Source organism: Ursus maritimus, unplaced genomic scaffold, assembly GCF_017311325.1.
Source record: "Ursus maritimus isolate PB19 unplaced genomic scaffold, ASM1731132v1 scaffold_14, whole genome shotgun sequence".
In the NCBI taxonomy this organism is placed as follows: Eukaryota; Metazoa; Chordata; class Mammalia; order Carnivora; family Ursidae; genus Ursus; species Ursus maritimus.
The window spans coordinates 32,610,977-32,630,405 of NW_024423786.1; the positions used below are offsets into that span (position 1 = coordinate 32,610,977).

The following is a 19,429-nucleotide window of genomic DNA, read 5'->3' on the forward strand; positions in this document are numbered from 1 at the left end:
GTATCGGGCTTTAGTTCTCTCAGAAGAGTCACCACCCAGTGAAATACTTGGAAATCTGAAACTGATTTTGGTATTCAGAATTTTAAAGATCACATTATAGCCAGAAATGATTTTTTTGCTATTATGAACTACTAGTGTGTAAGTCTGCAATGGCAACTCTGCAAGAGTTCATTAACGGGACAGTGTTCTATAATTTTCTTAGTCTTTTATAATAAACAACATAAAATTTTGGAATGTTAATGTCTACAGCAAGAACTTGTGACATCATAAAATGGGTTCACCATAGAAAGAGGTGCTATACTTTTCATACTTTATTAAATGTACTAAAAAATCTAAATGTAATAGAAAAATTCAATCACAAAGATGGCTTTAAGCAAATAAACATTTCTGAATAACACTTTATTCTAACTCATGAATACAAGGTAATTTTGGTATCCTATTTATACAAGTTTCTCAGTGTTCCCTATCCTTGGACTCCAGTCATACAAATATGTCTGTATACTGCAGATCTGACCAGAGTATACGGCACTTCACCATAATATTCTACGGTCCACTATTCTGAAATGCCGGTATAACCTGATCACACACTGAGTAAATATCAAATTTAAAGATCAGGATGTGGAATGTCTGACAAGTGATTAGTTCTTCCAACCAGAGTTCAATCTAGCTAGCCATGGTGTTAATACAGAATCTGAATGTTTTCCTCATGGGCATTAGTGAGCATGTCATGTTACAATTTCTTCTTTCAAAATGATTCTCAACTTTTAGTTTAGAAACTTTGTTTTCTCTCAAGTTGAGGGTCCTGTCAACGTGTCTGAAAGCAGACCAGAAACACATTTTAGGAAGAAAAAATATGTATTTTGCAAAAGAATCAGATTCTGGCTTTAATATATTCAGGTATTTGTAAACTGATGTTAACATGCTCTCAAAAACGTTATTTAGGAAGGCACAATTTGGTAGCATCAACTTTTTATAGCTTTTTCTAAACAAGATCTCAAGAAACTGCCACTTCAATTTTCCCCTTCCAGTATTTTAAGTGCTTCAAGGTTCAAACTGAACTGTAAGTAAAATTCATTCTGAAACTTACTAAGAGTTAATAATACATTAGTGAGCAGACTATGAACATACAGCCTACTTTTATCAAGAGAAAAGTTCTTATGGTATTGGGTTTAGAGATTAGTAACGAATTTGGGACAAAAGCTCTCATGACTGTGGAAAATTAGAATTCTTGAAGCGAGTGGGCTTTTAATAACTAAGCTAAAGAAACTAAGTGCAGAAATATGAGATAACATTATGGCTATCCTCAACATTAAAAAGTTAACAGCTAAAGCATTACAAATAAGGTATAGTAATTACTGAGAAGAACTCAGTTACCACTCTAGGCTAGAAACTAATCACTAAAACTGTAATTTCTAATTTTAAAAAGTTTGGTTTCATATTTAAAATTTTTACAGTATATAAATTATATATACAGTGTTTTCCTATAACTCAAACTATAATGCTCAAGTCTATAAAAAGAACAGTTTATTTCAGAACTGCTCAAAAGCCCCTCTACTCCCCTTTATATTTATAAAAACCAACAATTTCAAACAAACTTTCAGCACAGAAATGCTCAGTGGTTCACCCAAAACGTCAAGCCCATATCAGCAGGCAGTTTCTCATAATCTATTACGCTGCATTCTGTAATATCATACGGTCAAAGACTCTATTGATTTACAAACATTTTTCACGGGCAAGAAATAATTAAAGAAAACGGGATCAAGTTGAATATGTTGTTATTCACTTTGAATATTATGTTGTGCTTGCATCCTAAAAGTTCAAATGAGCTGCAGTAATAAGAATATAAATGTCCATTTGTACCATATACTAAAAAGTAAAATCCTAAAAATAGAATGGTAATACCTTATGTTAATTGAAAAATTAAAGATGAGAAGCAATAACAATTGGTGATGGCATATTTTAATCTTCTGTTAAAGCTCTGAAGTTGTACTAAATTGCTAGCCAAACTGAGGTCGAGGTAGACTCTAATGTTACTCCTTTCATGTGTCCGACTTGGCCGCTCACTTTAACCTGTATGCGTTTTTCCCTACTTATATAAACATGATTCAATCTGAAATGTGTTATGATAGAAAAATTAAAGGATCATTTAAAAAAAATTTTTTTTTTTTTTTTTACAAAATTCTTAATTCCTAGCTAAAAAAAAAGGTACTTATAAAAATGTACATAATAATTCAATGTTCTTCCTGGGAGTCATAAATATATTTGTTTTTCCTTCAACCATAGGAAAAAAAGAAAAGTGGAGAAACTGCAAATATTATGAACAGTTGTGTAATGAAGACACTGGAACGTAACTAGTAGAGTAACAACATTTTGCCTTTGTATCTGTCTAGTTTTCCTCTTTGAAGGTTACACATAAGCTTTGATTCATATGAAATTTCCTACCAAAGCAGACTTAAATTCCATTAAACACAAGTCTATTTCCATTTTAAATCACATACAAGTGCTATGTGGTCAGAGGGATGGGAAACACTAGGTAAGGCCTGGTGGGTGGTAACTTCTTCATGACTAGGTAATGGAATCACCTGTTCAACCTCTAGAGCATTTAAGTCAATGAAAATGTAATCCAGACATCCGTGAAAGCCACCAACGTAATTTGTGTAAGCGGGTTCACCACAAGCACTTTTCAGTTTGAAGAAGTGGGTAAGCGACATGTTGCACCGTTCTTCTTCCCCATTGGAAGCCCAGTCTTCATGATCCTCTGGGATGCTGCCGTTGACCACAAAATGATACATTCCCGTTGATGGGGTACTATTAAAGTCTCCACAAAATACAACCGGTATGCCAGGATACAGGTCACATGACACATGTCTAATGTGAGCCAACGCTACTGCCATTTGAATGAGACGAATGTACCCACCTGTGAATATAAAAAACAATGTAAGTACTTTTAAAAGTTGCCTTTAAGAAGAAAAAAAGGGTGACATTCAAAATATACATTTGGAGGAGGGGAACTGGATGAAGGTGACCTAGAGGTAAAAAAGAAACATCCAGTTATGAGATACATAAGTACTATGGATGTAAGGTACAACATAATGACCACACTTAACAATGATATGTGGTATATTTAAAAGCTGCTTGAAGAGTAGGTCCTAAAAGTTCTCATCACAACAAAAAAAATGTTTCCTGATCTATGAGGTGATGGATGTTAACTAAACTTATTATGGCAATCATTTTGCAATATACGTAAGTCACTGTGCTGTACACTTTAAACCTACATGAGGCTGTTATGACAATTATAGCTCAATAAAACTGAAAGAAATAAAGATGTGTGAAGACCAGCATTACTGGCCTTAGTTACCATGTTCACATCACTTGTGAAAACCACTAAAACCTACCTTTTGGGTGCCAGTAGAGATGGGTATTAGCAACACAGATTCTTTTAGAAGAGTCCTTTGTAGACTGAAGAACAGAAACCTAAAATAAACAAAGGGCCAAGAGTTCAGTTGCTGTCAATCTCCTGAATGTTTTTTTTTAATCCAAGACTATATGATGAACTGACATTTCATAACCTTCCCTGACTGAAAAGTATGATTGCAATTATGAAATTTAACTTTTGCTACAAGTTTCAGGATACACATGAAAAGGATTCGGTATAACATGTCTTAACAGTCCAACATATACAGGGAGCAAGAAAAGAATATATTTTCGAGAACAACGTTAAGGTTGTTGTTTTTAAGTGAGTAAAGGCAGGCTTCGGAGTCAGGCCCACCTAGATAGAATACCCACTCTCACCATTTATAGCAGTGTGACCTGGAGAGAGACACTTGTTTCCTAAGTCAGCCTGGTCACTGGTTAAAGACACTATCGGGGCGCCTGGGTGGCTCAGTCGTTAAGCATCTGCCTTCGGCTCGGGATACGATTCCGAGCCCCGCATCGGACCCCCTGCTCTGCTGGGAGCCTGCTTCTTCCTCTCCCACTCCCCCTGCTTGTGTTCCCTCTCTCGCTGTCTATAAATAAATAAAATCTTAAAAAAAAACCACACTATCGTCCACCTCAAGGGGGACTATTGTATGGATTCAAGGGAATGAGCTTACACAGAAGTGCATGAAACACACTGGGTGCTTTACAAAAAAAAAAAAAAAAAGAAGGTAGCTACTCCAAAATCTTACTATGGACAAAACCAGTTACCTAAAAACTCTGGACAAATACACAAATAACATGTTTTTAAAACCTGAAGCAGCTTAACACCCTGCCCCATGATGATGTAATATATAAGTAGCTGGGTAAGAATCCTGGCTCCACACTTGTGTGAACCTGGATAAGTAAACGTGACTATTTCCCCATTTATAAAATGGGAAGAATAACATCTGTAAAAATAGCAGGATTACTACGACCAAAATTAAAATATTAATATTTGTGGAATACTTCATTAAACATGCTAGACACTTAAGGACTTTATTTCAAGTTTTTATTTAAATGCCAGTTAACATAGGAATAGAATTTAGTGATTAAATTTTAAGTGCTTTAAAATATGTTAGAACAGTGCTTGGCAAGTAGCAAGAAAATATTAATTACTATATCCTTGTATTCAGCATGTATCTTTCCCACTAGATTGCAAGCACTACGAAAGTCCGTTTGTCTTGTTCAAACGTGCCTGGCACACTGAAGGTGCTCAATAGTAAGTATTTGCTCAATGCATGAATGAAAGCTAACCTTTGTGCTGAAGATACAAGAGCAAACGCCCTTCAGTAAAATATGAAAAAAATCTTCCAGGGCCCTAAAAATCGACGAGTATGTAAAGAGAATGGCAGAGGTACTTTACCTGGAGGACGGAAGATCTCTGGAGCACCCTCTCCTGCGCAGACGGGTACACAACTAGTTTCTCCAGCAGTTCTTTATGAAGTGGGTCTGACTCCAGGGCTTCATGGAAAGAAATGTCATGCTGGCTAAGGAGAGTGAATTTGGCCTTTCGGTAGAAAGTAGCCAAGCCTTCGTGCTGCTTGATTCTAAACACGCCCTCCAAACCAAAGGCCTCGAGGGCCGGCACTAAGCTGTCTGTAAACACGCTGCGATCAACCTCTTGCAAACAGATGAGGTCAGCGTTGTAGCCCGTGAGCTCCTTCTGGATAAGGTTCTGGCGGTAGTCGAGTTCCAGAGCATAAGGCGCACAGTATGGGTACAGGACACTCCTCGAAAACTCAGTCTGGGCGTACGTGTCGGCCAGGAGGTTGTAAGAGACCGTGCGGATCAGAGAGTCGTCCGTCACCTTCTTGGTGTAGAGATGCCGGTGGTCAAAGGTGCAGGTGCCAGGCCCAGCCTCCACGGGACACACACTTTCCAATTCCCGGCTTGGCCCGAAGCGCTGCCCATTGCCTGGGGTGCAATGAAGCTTGAGTCGGAGACCGATGTCGGCATTGGATGGCGTGTAGACGCGCTCGTTCACACCCGTCTCCGTCCAACTAGGAGAGGGTGAAGAGGGAGACAATGACGAGGGGCCCCCGCCCTCAGGCTCTGCCGCTCCGGGTTTGGCTTCCTTGTACCAGCGGAACACGGAGCTGGCGGGATCCCCAAATTCGAGGCTGAGCTTGGGGCACACCGGGAAACCGGCCATGATGTAGCGTGGCAACTGCAGCTCGGTGAAGGCGGGCGGGTTGCGCTCCACCTTGTACTTGACGTCGCCGATCTGCAGCACCGCACCGTCCTGCCAGGCGTCCACGTTGAGCACGTCTTCAGCCACTGCCTCCTCCCGGTAGTACAGCTTCACCACGGGCTCGCAGGCCGCAGCCGGCTCGGGCCCAGGCCCCGCACAGGCCCCGCTGCCACTTGCATTTGGCCGGTTCTTCCTGCTCTTCTTGGCGGCGGCCGCCTTAGCGTGGCCTTTGAGGGCATTGGTTGCTATCCGGCTCAGGGCCCGACCCAGCGGCTCGCTTTGGTCGCGCTGCATGTTCTTGTGGCTGCCGTCGGCCAGCGCGAACGACAGGCTTAGCTTAGGTTCCGAGGGCACACAACGCACTACAGCGCGCTCCATAGCGCCCGCCGCTGTCTCAGTCGCCGCCTCGGCCCGAGTGTGCCGCCCCACCGCCGTGCGGACCCCACGAAGCGCGGCGCGGCAACCTGGGAGCCTCCACATGAACCTGGTGGCCCAGCGGCCGCCAAGCCTCAGATGAAGATTGAGAAGCTACAGCAGCCGGCTCCGGGATCCATTCAGTCCCGCAACTTCCGGCTGGAGAGGCGAGGGCACCAGGTATTTCCGCTCCGCACTTTCGCCAAGTCGGTTTATATGCTCCCTTTTTTCCGTAGCCACGCCTATCTATAGTCCCTCCCAACTTAATCTTTATCTTCAAATCGAGGCATAAAGAGGGGAAATAAAGAAACTATAGAGGTGCCTGAGGGAAATATTGGACTCCATGTTTTTGTCGAAAGTGCAGTTTTAGGGCTGAAGGAAACGTGCGCCAAGCCGGAAGTCGTTGGGGCGTTGTCATGGGTTCCGCTTCCCTCAGGGAAGCAGGTGCTTTTTCTGGATTCCAGTCTCCTGCCTTGTCCTCCAGTTCCGTGGGGCTTAGCTGCGCGAGGGCGTGGAGAACTCTGCCGGGATTGCCCGCCTGGCTCCGGCGGTGGAAAGCGTTGCCCAGTTCCTCTCTACAGCATTCTCATTGCCGCTCGCCTTTTCTGAGGTGTGGGTGTATTCGCATCAGGTGGGGCCAGCGTAGACGCAGGGAGCTGTCTTTGTGGTAGTTAATAACAACGAAAGTTACACAAGAATTACCATTTAGGGAGAGATGACTATGCTAAAAACGTCATTTATGGTTACGAGGTCCAGAGTGATTTGAGTTTCCTGCTCAGGGTCACACAGACATTACTGAATGAATGGCTGGAGACAGAATAGCCAGTAAGAGAAAATGAGAAGTGTAGCCTTCACTGAAAACCACATAAAGTATTTCAAGTGATTTTGTGTTGAATATAATTCATATTCGGTGATTAACTGAAAAAAAAAACCTTGCAGATTTGAAAGAGCAAATTGAGAAGTCACTTCTGTTCACAAATGATCTAATTGTATCCACTTTTCTTTATCCTACAACTAGAATTCTTACTGACTGGGCATCAAATAAGCCATACCTTCCCCTCTGGCTTACCATGAAGAAAACAGGCTTTTGAACTGTGTTCTAAAAGCAGGATAGATTTTGCAATTATTTGAAAATTCTATTCCTATCCTGCCCTCCTCCCACCCACCAAATATTTGATAAGCTGACTGGGTACTGATAGTATATATGCACTTCGAGGCTATGGTATGGGTATAAAAGTCATTACTTCGTATCAACTAATATAAAGAAGAAAGAAAATAAATCTTGGTAGTCTAGTTGATAGTACCCCTTTTAACAAATATGAGTTTTGAAATGGCATTTTTCTTATCCACAGCATTTTCGTACATGCGACTTTGCAGAACTCAATTTTAAATCAGCCTATATAAAGAGAGATAGAAGCCCTACTAGAAAATGTGAGTTTCCTTCAAGCAAACTATGTAATTTAACAATTAGCAGTCTTAATCCTAGTTTTGAGACAGATGCCTTTAAGTGTCATACTTCTCTTAGTTTTTTTATATGTATATTTTAATATTTTTGAAAGAGTAAAACACCCATAGTGAAGAAAGGTAATCTTTCCACCACTGACACCTGTGCATACACAAACAGTATGTATTATGAATACATACCTTCCTCTTACTTCTTTACACAATTAGGATTATGGTATACCCATGGTTCAGTACCTTCCTCTTTCTGAAATATGACTTCAGCTACCTCCATTTTGACCTCAAACTTTCTAATTGATTAAGTTCTTCCTTCCAGCTTATCTCTTTACACAGGCAAAAGACCCTGCAGGTAGTGCTCTTGTGATGGGAACCAAAACTACCCCCTCAAGCACTAACTATTGCCCTGAGGCAGCAAGACCCCACCCCTAGACAATGATCCATCTGGCCTTTACTGTCCACCTGCATGTACCCACTGACCTTTGTCCTACATTTGTCTTATGTAAACCTACCGTCTTTGAGGTCACTGGTGTTGTCTTCAGTGAAATCAATCCCTTTCTTGTCTCACCACCACTCATCTCTCTGCCTTTGGCATTTGTCTGGGGTAAGTGGTCAAACTTGGTCTGTTTGGGACTCCCAGAGCCACTTACTCTTGCACTCCTGTGCCCCACCTACATTTTCACTGTCTTTTGTTAATTCTTTCAAGAGAAAAGTGAATGAAAGTGTCACAACTTCCCATAGAAAATTTGATTTGAACTCCAGATTTGAAAATAATACATAATAAATGGTATGTTTGAAGATCTATTTTTATGAAGCTAAATTATAGCATAATTATATACATAAATTATATACATTATATAATTAAAATTTGAGGTGGGAAGACTGAACAAATACTACACTTTCTTTGATACCAAAAGGGGAAGCAGCTAATAAAAATCATTTTATTCCTCCATTCTCAGTCCATACCAAGAAACACAACCTAACTTTCACTAATCAAAGTAGTCTTGCAGATATAAGATTAGCTTGTGAAGACTAGTTTCTTGTGATTACCTTCACCTTGGTTAATAACATTGGTAGCTAACAAGAGATTACTAATATACCGTTATCTTTTTTTACTTAAGGTCAACATGATACTGTAGTTTTGATTGATAGCAAAATTTTAAGTAGTACCTGGTAATATTCAGGGTAATCTGCTACTTCCTTATATATATAAATTTGATAATTTTCATTTGCTTTTTTTTTTAACGATTTTATTTATTTATTTGACACAGAGAGAGAGAGAGAGAGAGAGAGAGAGAGAGAGACAGCCAGCGAGAGAGGGAACACAAGCAGGGGGAGTAGGAGAGGAAGAAGCAGGCTCCCAGCGGAGCAGGGAGCCTGATGCGGGGCTCAATCCCAGGACCCTGGGATCAAGCCCTGAGCCAAAGGCAGACGGTTAATGGCTGAGCCACCCAGGTGCCCCTTCATTTGCTTTTCATTTAGGGACCAATCTCTTTGTTTCTTTAAAATTTGTAAATTTTTTTCCAGTTTTATTGAGATATTTACATATTGTAGTAGTCCAACGTGTACAACGATGATGATGACATATATATATGTATAAAATTACCACAAAAGTTTAGTTAACATCCATCACTTCACATAGTTATATTTTTTCTGTGATGAGAACTTTTTTTTTTTTTTAAAGATTTTACCCATTTATTCGACAGAGATAGAGACAGCCAGCGAGAGAGGAACACAAGCAGGGGGAGTGGGAGAGGAAGAAGCAGGCTCATAGCAGAGGAGCCTGATGTGGGGCTCGATCCCGCAGCGCCGGGATCACGCCCTGAGCCGAAGGCAGATGCCCAACCGCTGTGCCACCCAGGCACCCCTGTGATGAGAACTTTTAAGATCTACTTTTTCAGCAACTATCAAATATATAATTTGTATGGTCACTATAGTCACCATGATGTACCTTATATCCCCAGAATTTCATCTTATAATTGGAAGTTTTTACCTTTTTGACCATCTTCACCCATTCCCTTCATTCCCCTGCCCTCCATCCTCCCCGTCTCTGACAACCACCAATCTGCTCAGTATTTTTTCTTTAGATTCTACATATAAGTGAGATCATACAGTATTTGTCTTTGTATGACTTATTTCACTTAGCATAATGACCTCAATGTCGTTGTCACAGGTAGCATGATTTCCTTTCTTATGGCTGAATAATATACCAATATCTTTATCTGTCTTTCTCTCTATATCACATTTTGCTTATCCATTTATCCTTCAATAGACACATACACTTAGGTTGTTTCCATGTGTTGGCTCTTGTAAATAATGCTGCAGTGAACATAGGGATGCAGATAGTGATTCTGTTTCTTTTAGATACATACCCAGAAGTGGAATTGCTGGATCATATGGTAGTTCTATTTCTAATTTTTTGAGGAATCTCAGTACTGTTTTCTGTAGTGGCTGTACCAGTTTATATTCCCACCAGAAGTGCTGTTTCTTTTATTTTAAAATTTATTGTGATTTATAATGGTTATATTATTATATATACTTATACTATATAGCATAGTATAAATAATATATGATATAGCTATATCATTTAATATAAGGTATAATTAATGTTAATTTAATAGCAATAAAAAACTAGTTAGAAGATAAGAAATTCAAATCAAAGAACCTATATAAAACCTACCACAATTTAACTCCATAAAGAACTCTTATGCATATGGACTCATTTCTTTTCCCTGCCCTCCCATATTTAATTTTGAAATGAACAATACATAGTATAAAGTGTAGTAAGTCTCATAAGTTCTCTGAGCATCTTCCACATTTAATAAGTAGAAGAAATTTTTGTATAGTATTAGAGAATCACATTTTAGTGTCATATCCATAAGTGCTTTTAAATAATCAAAACAAATTCTGCTCTCATAGATAATATTTCTAACCCTTAGACTAAGAAATAAGAGCTTTTAAGGGTAGATTTTAAGCTGTAAATTATATGTTTAGATAGCTAACTTTTTCTTTCAAAGCAAAAGATTTATTAAAATACCAGCTGGCACTTTTGTAGAAATTGACAAACTGATCCTAAAATTTCTATGGAAATGCAAAGGACCTAAAAGAGTCAAAATCACTACTTTCTATAAAAGAACAAAGTTGGGCACCTGGGTGGCTCAGTCGGTAAAGTGTCTGACTTCAGCTGAGGTCATGATTCTGGAGTCCCAGAATCGAGCCCCACATCAGGGTCCCTGCTCATCAGGGAGTCGACTTCTCACCACACTCGACTTCTCTCTCTCTCAAATAAATAAATAAATAAATAAATAAATAAATAAATAAATAAATAAAATCTTAAAAAAAAAGTCTCTTATGGCTTGAAAAAAAAAAGAACAAAGTTGGAGGACTGACACTACCCAATTTTAAAACTGTAACTTTCTTACTAAAGTTGCAGTAATCAAGACTGTGTAGTATTGGTATAACGATAAACATATAGAACAATGGAACAGAATTGAGTGTCCAGAAATGAACCCTTACACTATGGTCAATTGATTTTCAACAAAGATCCCAAGGCAATTCAGTGGGGGAAAGGACAACTTTTTCAAGACATGATACTGGAACAAATATATATGTATATACAAAAAAAAATGAACTTGGATCTGTAACTCTCACCAAATATAGAAATTTACTGTAAATAGACCGTAGATCTAAATATAAAACAGAAAACTAGAAGAAAACATAGGAGAAAATCTTCCTGACTTTTCATAGATAATAGCCTCAAAAGCATGACCCATAAAAAATATCTTAAGTTTGATTTTATAAAAATTGAAGACTTTTGGTGGCACTTGGGTGGCTCAGTCGTTTAAGCAACTGACTGACTCTTGATTTCAGCTCAGGTCGTGATCCTAGGGTCCTGGGATTGAGCCCCACATTGGGCTCTTCACTCAGCAGGGAGTCTGCTGGAGATTTTCTCTCTCCCTCTCTCTCTGCCACTCCTTTCACTCCCCCCCTCAAATAAATAAATAAATCTTAAAAAAATTGAAGACTTTTGCTCTTCAAAAGGCACCATTAAGAAAATGAAAAGATAAGTTGTATACCAAGAGAATGTGTGTGCAAATTATCTGAAAGGACTTGTATCCAGAATATAAAGAACTCTTAACACCTGACAAAAAGTTAAGTAATCCAACTTAAAAATGGATGAAAGATTGAATAAACATTTCATCAGAACAAGGTATGTTAGTGGATAATGAGCACATGAAAATGCTGAAGGATAGGTGGAAAGCAGGCAGGGACAACACCCCCCCCTCCTGGCCCTAAGAGGAAACCACCCTTAAAAAGATTTTACAGCACCCTAAAAGGAACCCTCCACCCTTTCCTATGTGATAGGTAGGAAAAACAAAAACCTGATTCAATGACAGGCCCTATGTGATAGGTAGGAAAAACAAAAACCTGATTCAATGACAGGCCCAGGGAGGGTTAATCAGATTAAAATAGCTGGCTAACAAGCCCATAAAAAACCCCTAAACTTAGAAACTCCCGTGGCAACACTCTTGGGTTCCTTCTCTCTTTGGAAGCTTTGTGCTATCACTCAATAACCTTTGCTTCACTATCACTCAATAAACCTTGCTTTGTTGCCCACCACTCTATCTGGTCTACCTCTTCATTCTTCAAAGTGGTGTGACCAAGAACTGCGGGCACCAACAGAGAAAAATATCCTGTAACAAAAAGGTGTTCAACATCATTAGTATTTAGGGAAATGCAAGTTAAAAACACAATGAGATACCACTATATGCCCACTATAATGGCTGTAATAAAAAAGATGGACAATACCAAGTGTTGGCAAGGACATGGAGAAATTGGAACCCTTACACATTGCATGTAGGAATAGAAAATCTTTCAGCCACTTTGGTAAACAGGTTGACAGTTTCTTAAAACTTAGACTTACCCATTCAACCCAGTAATTTACTCTAGGTCTCTATTGATGAAAAATGAAAATGTATGTTCATCCTAACATCTGTACATGAATGTTCATGTCAGGATTATTCATAATAGCCCATTCTGGAAGCAATCCAAGCATCCATCAACTGGTGGATGGATAAACCAAATGTGATATGTCCGTAAAATGGAAGACTATTCAGCAATAAAAATGAACTTCTGTTACATATTGCACATGGGTGGACCTCAAACATGTTTTCATTAAGTGGAAGAAGCCAAACACAAAAGACTACATACTTTTTAAATTCCATTTATATGAAATTTTCTGAAATTTCATTCAGAAATAGAGGACAAAAGCAAATCAGTGGTTGCTTGGGCTGGAGGTGGGAGTGGGGATTTACTGCACATGAGCCCAAGGGAACTCTTTACAGTGATTGAAATGTTTTAGATCTGGATCTTGGTAATGGTTGTGTAATTCTCTACACTTGCTAAAAAAATCATTGAATTATATACTTTAAAATGGTAAATTTTATAGTATGTAAATTATACCTACATAAAGCTGTTAAAACTTTGTATTAGGGTTTAATAGGGGAAGCAGAACCGGCAGATTACATATGTCCCGTATATTTATCCATACATATGTATGGATATGTGGATTTATTACAAGGAATTAGCTTAGGCAATTGTGGGAACTGTTTAAGCAAGTCTGAGATCTATAGGGCAGGCTGTCAGAAAGGGAAGATCCAGGGAGGAGAGAGCAATTACAAACCTAGCTGTTTGTTCAGAGTCTGACTCCATGCAGGCCTAAACCTTCTCTTTAAAAGGATTTCCACTGATTGAGCCAGCCCCACCCAGATACTTTCCCTAGTTTAACACCCTCTTACTAGGGATTTGAATTGCATTTGCAAAATCTCTTCATTGCAGCACCAGATTAGTGTCTGATTGAATAACTGGGAGAGGTTGTGGGTATCATACTAAAGACTGCCGTCTTCCTCTAAGTCCATAGCTTACAGTTTAGCCTTAGCAAATGCCAAAAAACCATCACATACTTATACCGGCATTTTGTTTTCTACAGAAAGATGGTTTATTTTTATGAATAACGAGGATGTTTAACTTGTTCATGCACTCACCCAAATGATGTATTTAGAGGACCTACTGTGTGCCAGACATAGGCACGTAGGGTGTACTCTAAAAAAAAAATACATGGTGACTGGCACTTTATGTCAAATATTTGGTGAATGAACATGCCATCAGTACAGCACCAGGACTTACTCCTCCCCCAATTTTATTTATTTACACATGATGTCTGTGTAGGCTAGCATCCTTTAGATGGAGTACCCGTGGCGCAGCCTCAGGTAGCAAAGTTTCACATTTCTATCTCCAAAGCATACTCGAAAAATTTACACACCTTAACCTTTTATGCCAAGGATTTCCTGAAGGAAAAGTGCTGTATAAGCAAATACCCAACGTAGAAACAAGATAAATTATAATCCCGATTATTTACAGGGAAGTCTCTATGCGAACATTCGAAGACTTCATCCTCCTCTGAGAGTGTTTACATAAATCTACTTTTCAACACATCCAAATTTCCAGTCTTGCAGGTTTCCACGACTTGCAGATCCTGATTTCCTGGACCCCTTCCAAGGGAAGGCAGTTAGGTTAAAAAAAACCCAAAAAACTCAATTCTCCAAACCTCCATTCGTCAAGAATTAATAATGGACTGAGTAATGAATTACTGTGACAGGTCATCGTAATCTGTCGCAGCTCAGCAACTGCCTCTCCGGGCAACTTCTACCCGGTCTCTCCAGCCGCGACCGCGACAGTTTCCATGGCGACAACTTTGTTTGTACACGGCAGGCGGACCGCCCAGCTCGTAGGGAGCGGTGGGGTTCCCGAGGTTTCACCCCTCCGTTTCCCCTCTTCCTTTGGCCAGAGGAGAAGCTAACTGAACATTTCCCTCTCGTCTGCGCAGCCGGGAAGTAGTGAGAAGCGATCAGATAGGTACTTCCTTGCCTTCAGTTTTTCTCATCACTCCTCTCCCATGGCCGGAGATCTCTAACTGGGTGCCGGCAGAAGTACTCTCTTTTTCAAGGCAGGAATCTCCAAATTCTGTGAGCATGCGTGGCAAATGCAGTTGGTATCACAGTTCGTTGCTCAACATTTACCCGACATTTTAGATTTTCTATGCAAAAAGTATGCCTAGTTTTGCTTGATCATTGTATCACTTCCTAGGAAAGGTAGCAAGACTAAGATACAATATTGGTGTTTAAAGATATTAATGATGTCAAACATCAGCTTTTTTGGGAGAGCGATTACACCTCAACCACTGGATTTTGTGGTGGTGGTGGTGGTGGTGGTGGCGGCGGTAGTTTGCATTGTAGGGAAAAATTTGAAGCCAGAATTTTAGAACCGTAGAGTTATTTAGAGAGCATCCAATCCAGTTCCTTAATTTCATCCATGGGAAAACTGAAACCCTACCTGGGAAGTGGCTGGTTTCATTTCTTCATAGCAAGTGGGATGTGGAGCTGTAACAGGAATCCCGGCCCATTTACCTCAACTGTCACTCTTTAGACTAATACCATACTTGGGAGGAAGAGCTCAAAAGTTCTGGAAGTTTTGGAATTGATAGCTAAGATATGGTATGAGTATATTGAGGCTAACATTTATAATAATGGCTTTATGGGCTTTTTTCTCCTCAGAGTATAAAGTATTTTAATCTTCAGGAGACCAAGATGTCAGATCCGAACAAAGCTACAATCACAGCAGAAAAGGAAGCTCTGAACTTGAAGTTACCTCCCATTGTGCGCCCTCCTGAAGACATAGGCGTTGACACACCAGCACAAAGTAAATTGCTGAATTACAGAAGATCTAAGGAGCAGCAGAAGACAATTAATCAGTTAGTGTAAGTAGCCTATTGGTAAATAATTCTTTTTTGGAGCTCAAGGGAAATGATTAGTGTTCATATTCTCATAAAACAGCTTTAACTGTGTAGCTGTTCATGGGCAAAATGTCATCTTCAAGTTCAATTAGGGAAACAAAAAAGTAATCACAATAGCTAAGTGTTATATATCACTATATACATGTTATATGTCACTTAATGTATAGATATCTATGTCACTATATCTATAGTTAGTATGGGGCTTACGCTAATCACTGCTTACTCCAAGCGTTGTTTTTAGCACTTCAGTGTACTTCCACAACTACCCCATATGACGGGTAGTATTCTTTTCTCTGTTTTATAAATGTAGGCCTACTCAATGTTTAGTACACCTAGAGACTAAAGAAGAGGGCGCCTTAGGATTTAAACATTGCTCTTACTCCAAAACCTTTCATCATCTCACATTGTTATGTTGAACTCTTTGCAGTTCCATGAGTATATTATATTTTTCACAGTTTAGTGAAAAATAAATTTCACCATTGCTCCCTGCAGTTTCCTTCACTGGGAAGTATTTATTTGTCTGCCTGAATATTTATACTAGTTCTTCAAGGCTGAGTTTATGGATCACCTCCTCTGAAAAGCCTTCTCCTAATCCTCTTTGCACAGCTTTAACTTTTTCTACATATTTCTCTTACATCGGTTTATTTAGCGATATCACCTACCAACTGTTACACAGACATTGTGTTGGTCGCTAGGGAAACCAAAGAGATTACAACAGAAGGGATAGTGTCTTTATATTCTAGTGGGAGGAGACAGACAGTAAACAAGTAAAAACAAACAAAAAGAGTATGTTAACCTTTTAAGTAGTGATGGATACTATGAAGACATAAGATTGTGGGATAGAGAGTGATAGGGAAGGTGTCCCTAGGAACATCACAGGAAAGTCCTGTAGAGATGATATTTAAGTAGAGATCTAAAGAGTAAGGAGCTGGGGCGCCTGGGTGGCTCAGTCGATTAAGTGTTTGCCTTTGGTTCAGGTCGTGATCTCAGAGCCCTGGGATGAAGCCCTGGGATTGAGCCCTGGGATTGGGCTCCCTGCTCAGCGGGGAGCCTGCTTCTCCCTCTCCCTCTGCCGCTCCCCCTGCTTGTGCTCTCTCTCTCAAATAAATAAAATCTTACAAACTGAGGGTTGCTGGAGTGGAGGGGAGTGGGAGGGATGGGGCGGCTGGGTGATGGACACTGGGGAGGGTATGTGTATTGGTGAGCGCTGTGTATTGTTTAAGACTGATGAGTCACAGACCTGTACCCCTGAAACAAAAAATACATTATCTGGTAATAAAAAAAATCTTTAAAAAAAGAGTAAGAAGCTTTTCATTAAAAAAAAAAAGCAGCTTTTCATTTAAATAAACGTGGGAATAGCACTCTAGCAAAGGGGATAGCAAGTGTTGAAAGCCCTGGAATATGAATGATCTCATGTGTTTTGGGAGCTGACAAAGGCCAGTGTCACTAGAGTATCAGGAACTTGGGGGAGAGTGGTGGTATCAGGTGAAGGTAGAGAGAAAGGTGGGGGCAGAGTGTGAAAGGCTTTGTAAGCCATGATAATGAATTCAGATTCCACTTTAAGTACAATGGGAGCCATTGAAATGTTTTAAACTGGGACGTGACATGAAATTCAACTTACATTAAAAAAAATCAGTCTGGCTATTAAGAATAGACTGAGGTGGATGGGGCGCCTGGGTGGCACAGCGGTTAAGCGTCTGCCTTCAGCTCAGGGTGTGATCCCGGCGTTCTGGGATCGAGCCCCACATCAGGCTCTTCCGCTATGAGCCTGCTTCTTCCTCTCCCACTCCCCCTGCTTGTGTTCCCTCTCTCGCTGGCTGTCTCTATCTCTGTCGAATAGGTGAATAAAATCTTAAAAAAAAAAAAAAAGAATAGACTGAGGTGGAAGGGAAGAGGGCAAGAGTAGAGGGAAACAAGGAGACCAGGTAGGATGCTTTTGTGGTAAGATAGATGAGAGCTTTCGGTGGTTTGGATAAGGCTGGAGACAGTGGAGGAGGGGAGAAGTCGATTTATAGGGGATAGGTTTGGATCCAGAATCAGTAGGACTTGCTTTTGGATTGGCTTTGGGAACCAGGTGGATGGTAGTGTCTATATTTATAGAGAATCAGAAGTCCAGGAGACTGGGGAGGTAATTTTTGAAGTTGAGGTGCTTATGTGCCATCTAAGGGGGGGATATGTTAAGTAGGCAGCTGGAGATATACATATATATATGAAGAGGTCTAGGCTAAAGACACAAATTTGGGAGTCAGCAGAATGTAGATGATGGTTAAAGCTATGAGGAATAGTTCAAATCACCTAGAGAGAGTACAAATTTAGAGGAGAAGGCAGCTCAGGACCAAGCCTTTAGGAATTACAATATTTATTTATTTTTAAAGATTTTATTTATTTGAGAGAGAGAGAGAGAGGAGGAGGAGAGAGGGAGAGAGACAAGCAGACTTCACACTGAGTGTGTAGCCCAACATGGGGCCTGATCCCATGACCCTGAGATCATGACCTGAGCCGAAATCAAGAGTCAGACTCCCAACCGACTGAGCCACCCAGGTGCCCCAAGAATTAGAATATTTAGATGTTGGGTACAGAAGGGTCAATCAGCAAATAGATCCGAGGAAGTGTGACTTCCTCAACAACACAGTGTACTGTTACGTCTTCGTTGCCATGCTCTTCTACTTACTTGACATACTTAAGGGCAAAGATCTCAACACAAAGCGCAGCATCTGGCATGTTACTGTTGATGAACTGAATGAGTGAATAAAGGAATTTTTAAAGGAGGAACCTAACTCTTGTGCTTTGTACAAATGTATAAGTACTACCTCTCTCATTTGGGTGCTTAATAACAAAGAGTGCCTCGAAATAACCTAATACAGCATGGTGCTGTATTAATACTGAGATTAGAATTGCCATGTGTTTGTTTAGGATAAATCCATTTGCGATGAAAGGTTTTTATACCAGAAACACATTTTTTTTCTGGAAGACTGTGGATTTTGTGATTTTCTGTCTCTTGCTACCTCTATCTATTAGGCAATAGGAACGTAGATTTGCCTGTTTCAAAGGTGGGGTGAAGTCTGTTGATAGAAAGAGCTCCAGGACTAAGGTAGGATGTAAGGTGTCCTGGGCAGAACTGGGCCCCTCCTGTGACCAGTGCCTGGGAACACTTGACTGAGGAAAAAAAAAATCATTTTGTAGCTTTCCGGAGTGCCAGGAATGAGTCACTTCCTCCTTAGCCACTGTCTCCTTCTTGATTTAGACCAGCCTTTCTCTCTTACACTGCACATGGTCTCCTACACAGTTCCTTTGAAATGATCCAATTTCTGTTCATTTGTTTTTGACTGTCAACACACAAAGCAAAAACAGAGAATGAAAAGGCTCACTTTTATATTCTTCCCAGCTCTTTTAATTTATAGCCAGTAGGAGAAGACACGCCACAGGAAAGGAAATCGCTGCTATCTTAAAGGGTGGCTGTTATATATAAAGAGCTCACAGAGGTCAAGCATATTTTTGTTGGGATAACTGCAGTGCGAGTCAGCTACTGCCAACCAGTGTACCAAAGTATAAGGCAAATTCCTTGAAAGTATGGATGGTGGAGAGCTGGGTTCTTCGGGGAAATCATGACAGATGAAAGAAGTCTGGCGAGGCCTTGATGATTCACAAAGAAAAGAGGAAGGACCATATTCCATCCACATTTCCTACTTCTTGTGAAAAAGCCTTTGGAATTTTAGTTTAGTCAGACTCAGCAAGAGTTAACGTGGAAATGAGGCTACTCAAAAAAGCTAATTCAGGGGCCCCTGGCTGGCTAAGTCAGTAGAGCATGGGACTCTTGATCTTGGGGTCAAGAGTTCAAGCTCCACGCTGGGCTTAGAGCATACTTAAAAAAAAGTGAGTTCAGTCTTAGGCTGCTTTGATAAATGTAAAATGTCTAGAATGCGTGATAGAAAATTTTCACTCTGCACCAGTCAAATAACATCTGGAATTCTGGAGTCACACTCTAAGAAGGGTGTTGATAAACCATAATAGCCATGGAGGAGAGAGGAATTTTGAGGAACTAGCTCATTTGAAGG

The 19,429-nt window shown here is 40.2% G+C and overlaps 2 protein-coding genes across 2 annotated transcripts in view; one reads left to right on the forward strand and one right to left on the reverse strand.

Moving 5' to 3' along the window:
• Positions 1-296: 296 nt before the first annotated feature.
• On the reverse strand, positions 297-6,238 carry PDE12 (phosphodiesterase 12). Its single transcript, XM_040628654.1, has 3 exons — positions 4,823-6,238; positions 3,396-3,474; positions 297-2,917 (listed from the first exon to the last, which is right to left on the reverse strand). The coding sequence occupies exons 1-3, from the start codon at positions 6,128-6,130 to the stop codon at positions 2,475-2,477; spliced, it is 1,830 nt and encodes a 609-aa protein (XP_040484588.1). The 5' UTR covers positions 6,131-6,238; the 3' UTR covers positions 297-2,474.
• A 215-nt stretch (positions 6,239-6,453) lies between these two features.
• The window catches only part of DNAH12 (dynein axonemal heavy chain 12), a 201,658-nt gene continuing 188,682 nt past the window's right edge, over positions 6,454-19,429 (forward strand). Inside the window, exons 1-2 of the mRNA XM_040628655.1 lie at positions 6,454-6,695; positions 15,136-15,338. Of these exons, the coding sequence (XP_040484589.1) occupies positions 15,169-15,338 (170 nt within the window). The 5' untranslated portion in view covers positions 6,454-6,695; positions 15,136-15,168. The remainder of the gene's footprint in view (positions 6,696-15,135; positions 15,339-19,429) is intronic.

Bases quoted from the DNA above. Each gene is read 5' to 3' on its own strand.
- PDE12 (XM_040628654.1), bottom strand. From the start codon at position 6,130: ATGTGGAGGCTCCCAGGTTGCCGCGCCGCGCTTCGTGGGGTCCGCACG. The intron at 3,475-4,822 runs GTAAAGTACCTC...TGTTTATTTTAG, and splicing joins AGAGATCTTCCGTCCTCCAG to GTTTCTGTTCTTCAGTCTAC. The intron at 2,918-3,395 runs GTAGGTTTTAGT...TTATATTCACAG, and splicing joins TCTCTACTGGCACCCAAAAG to GTGGGTACATTCGTCTCATT.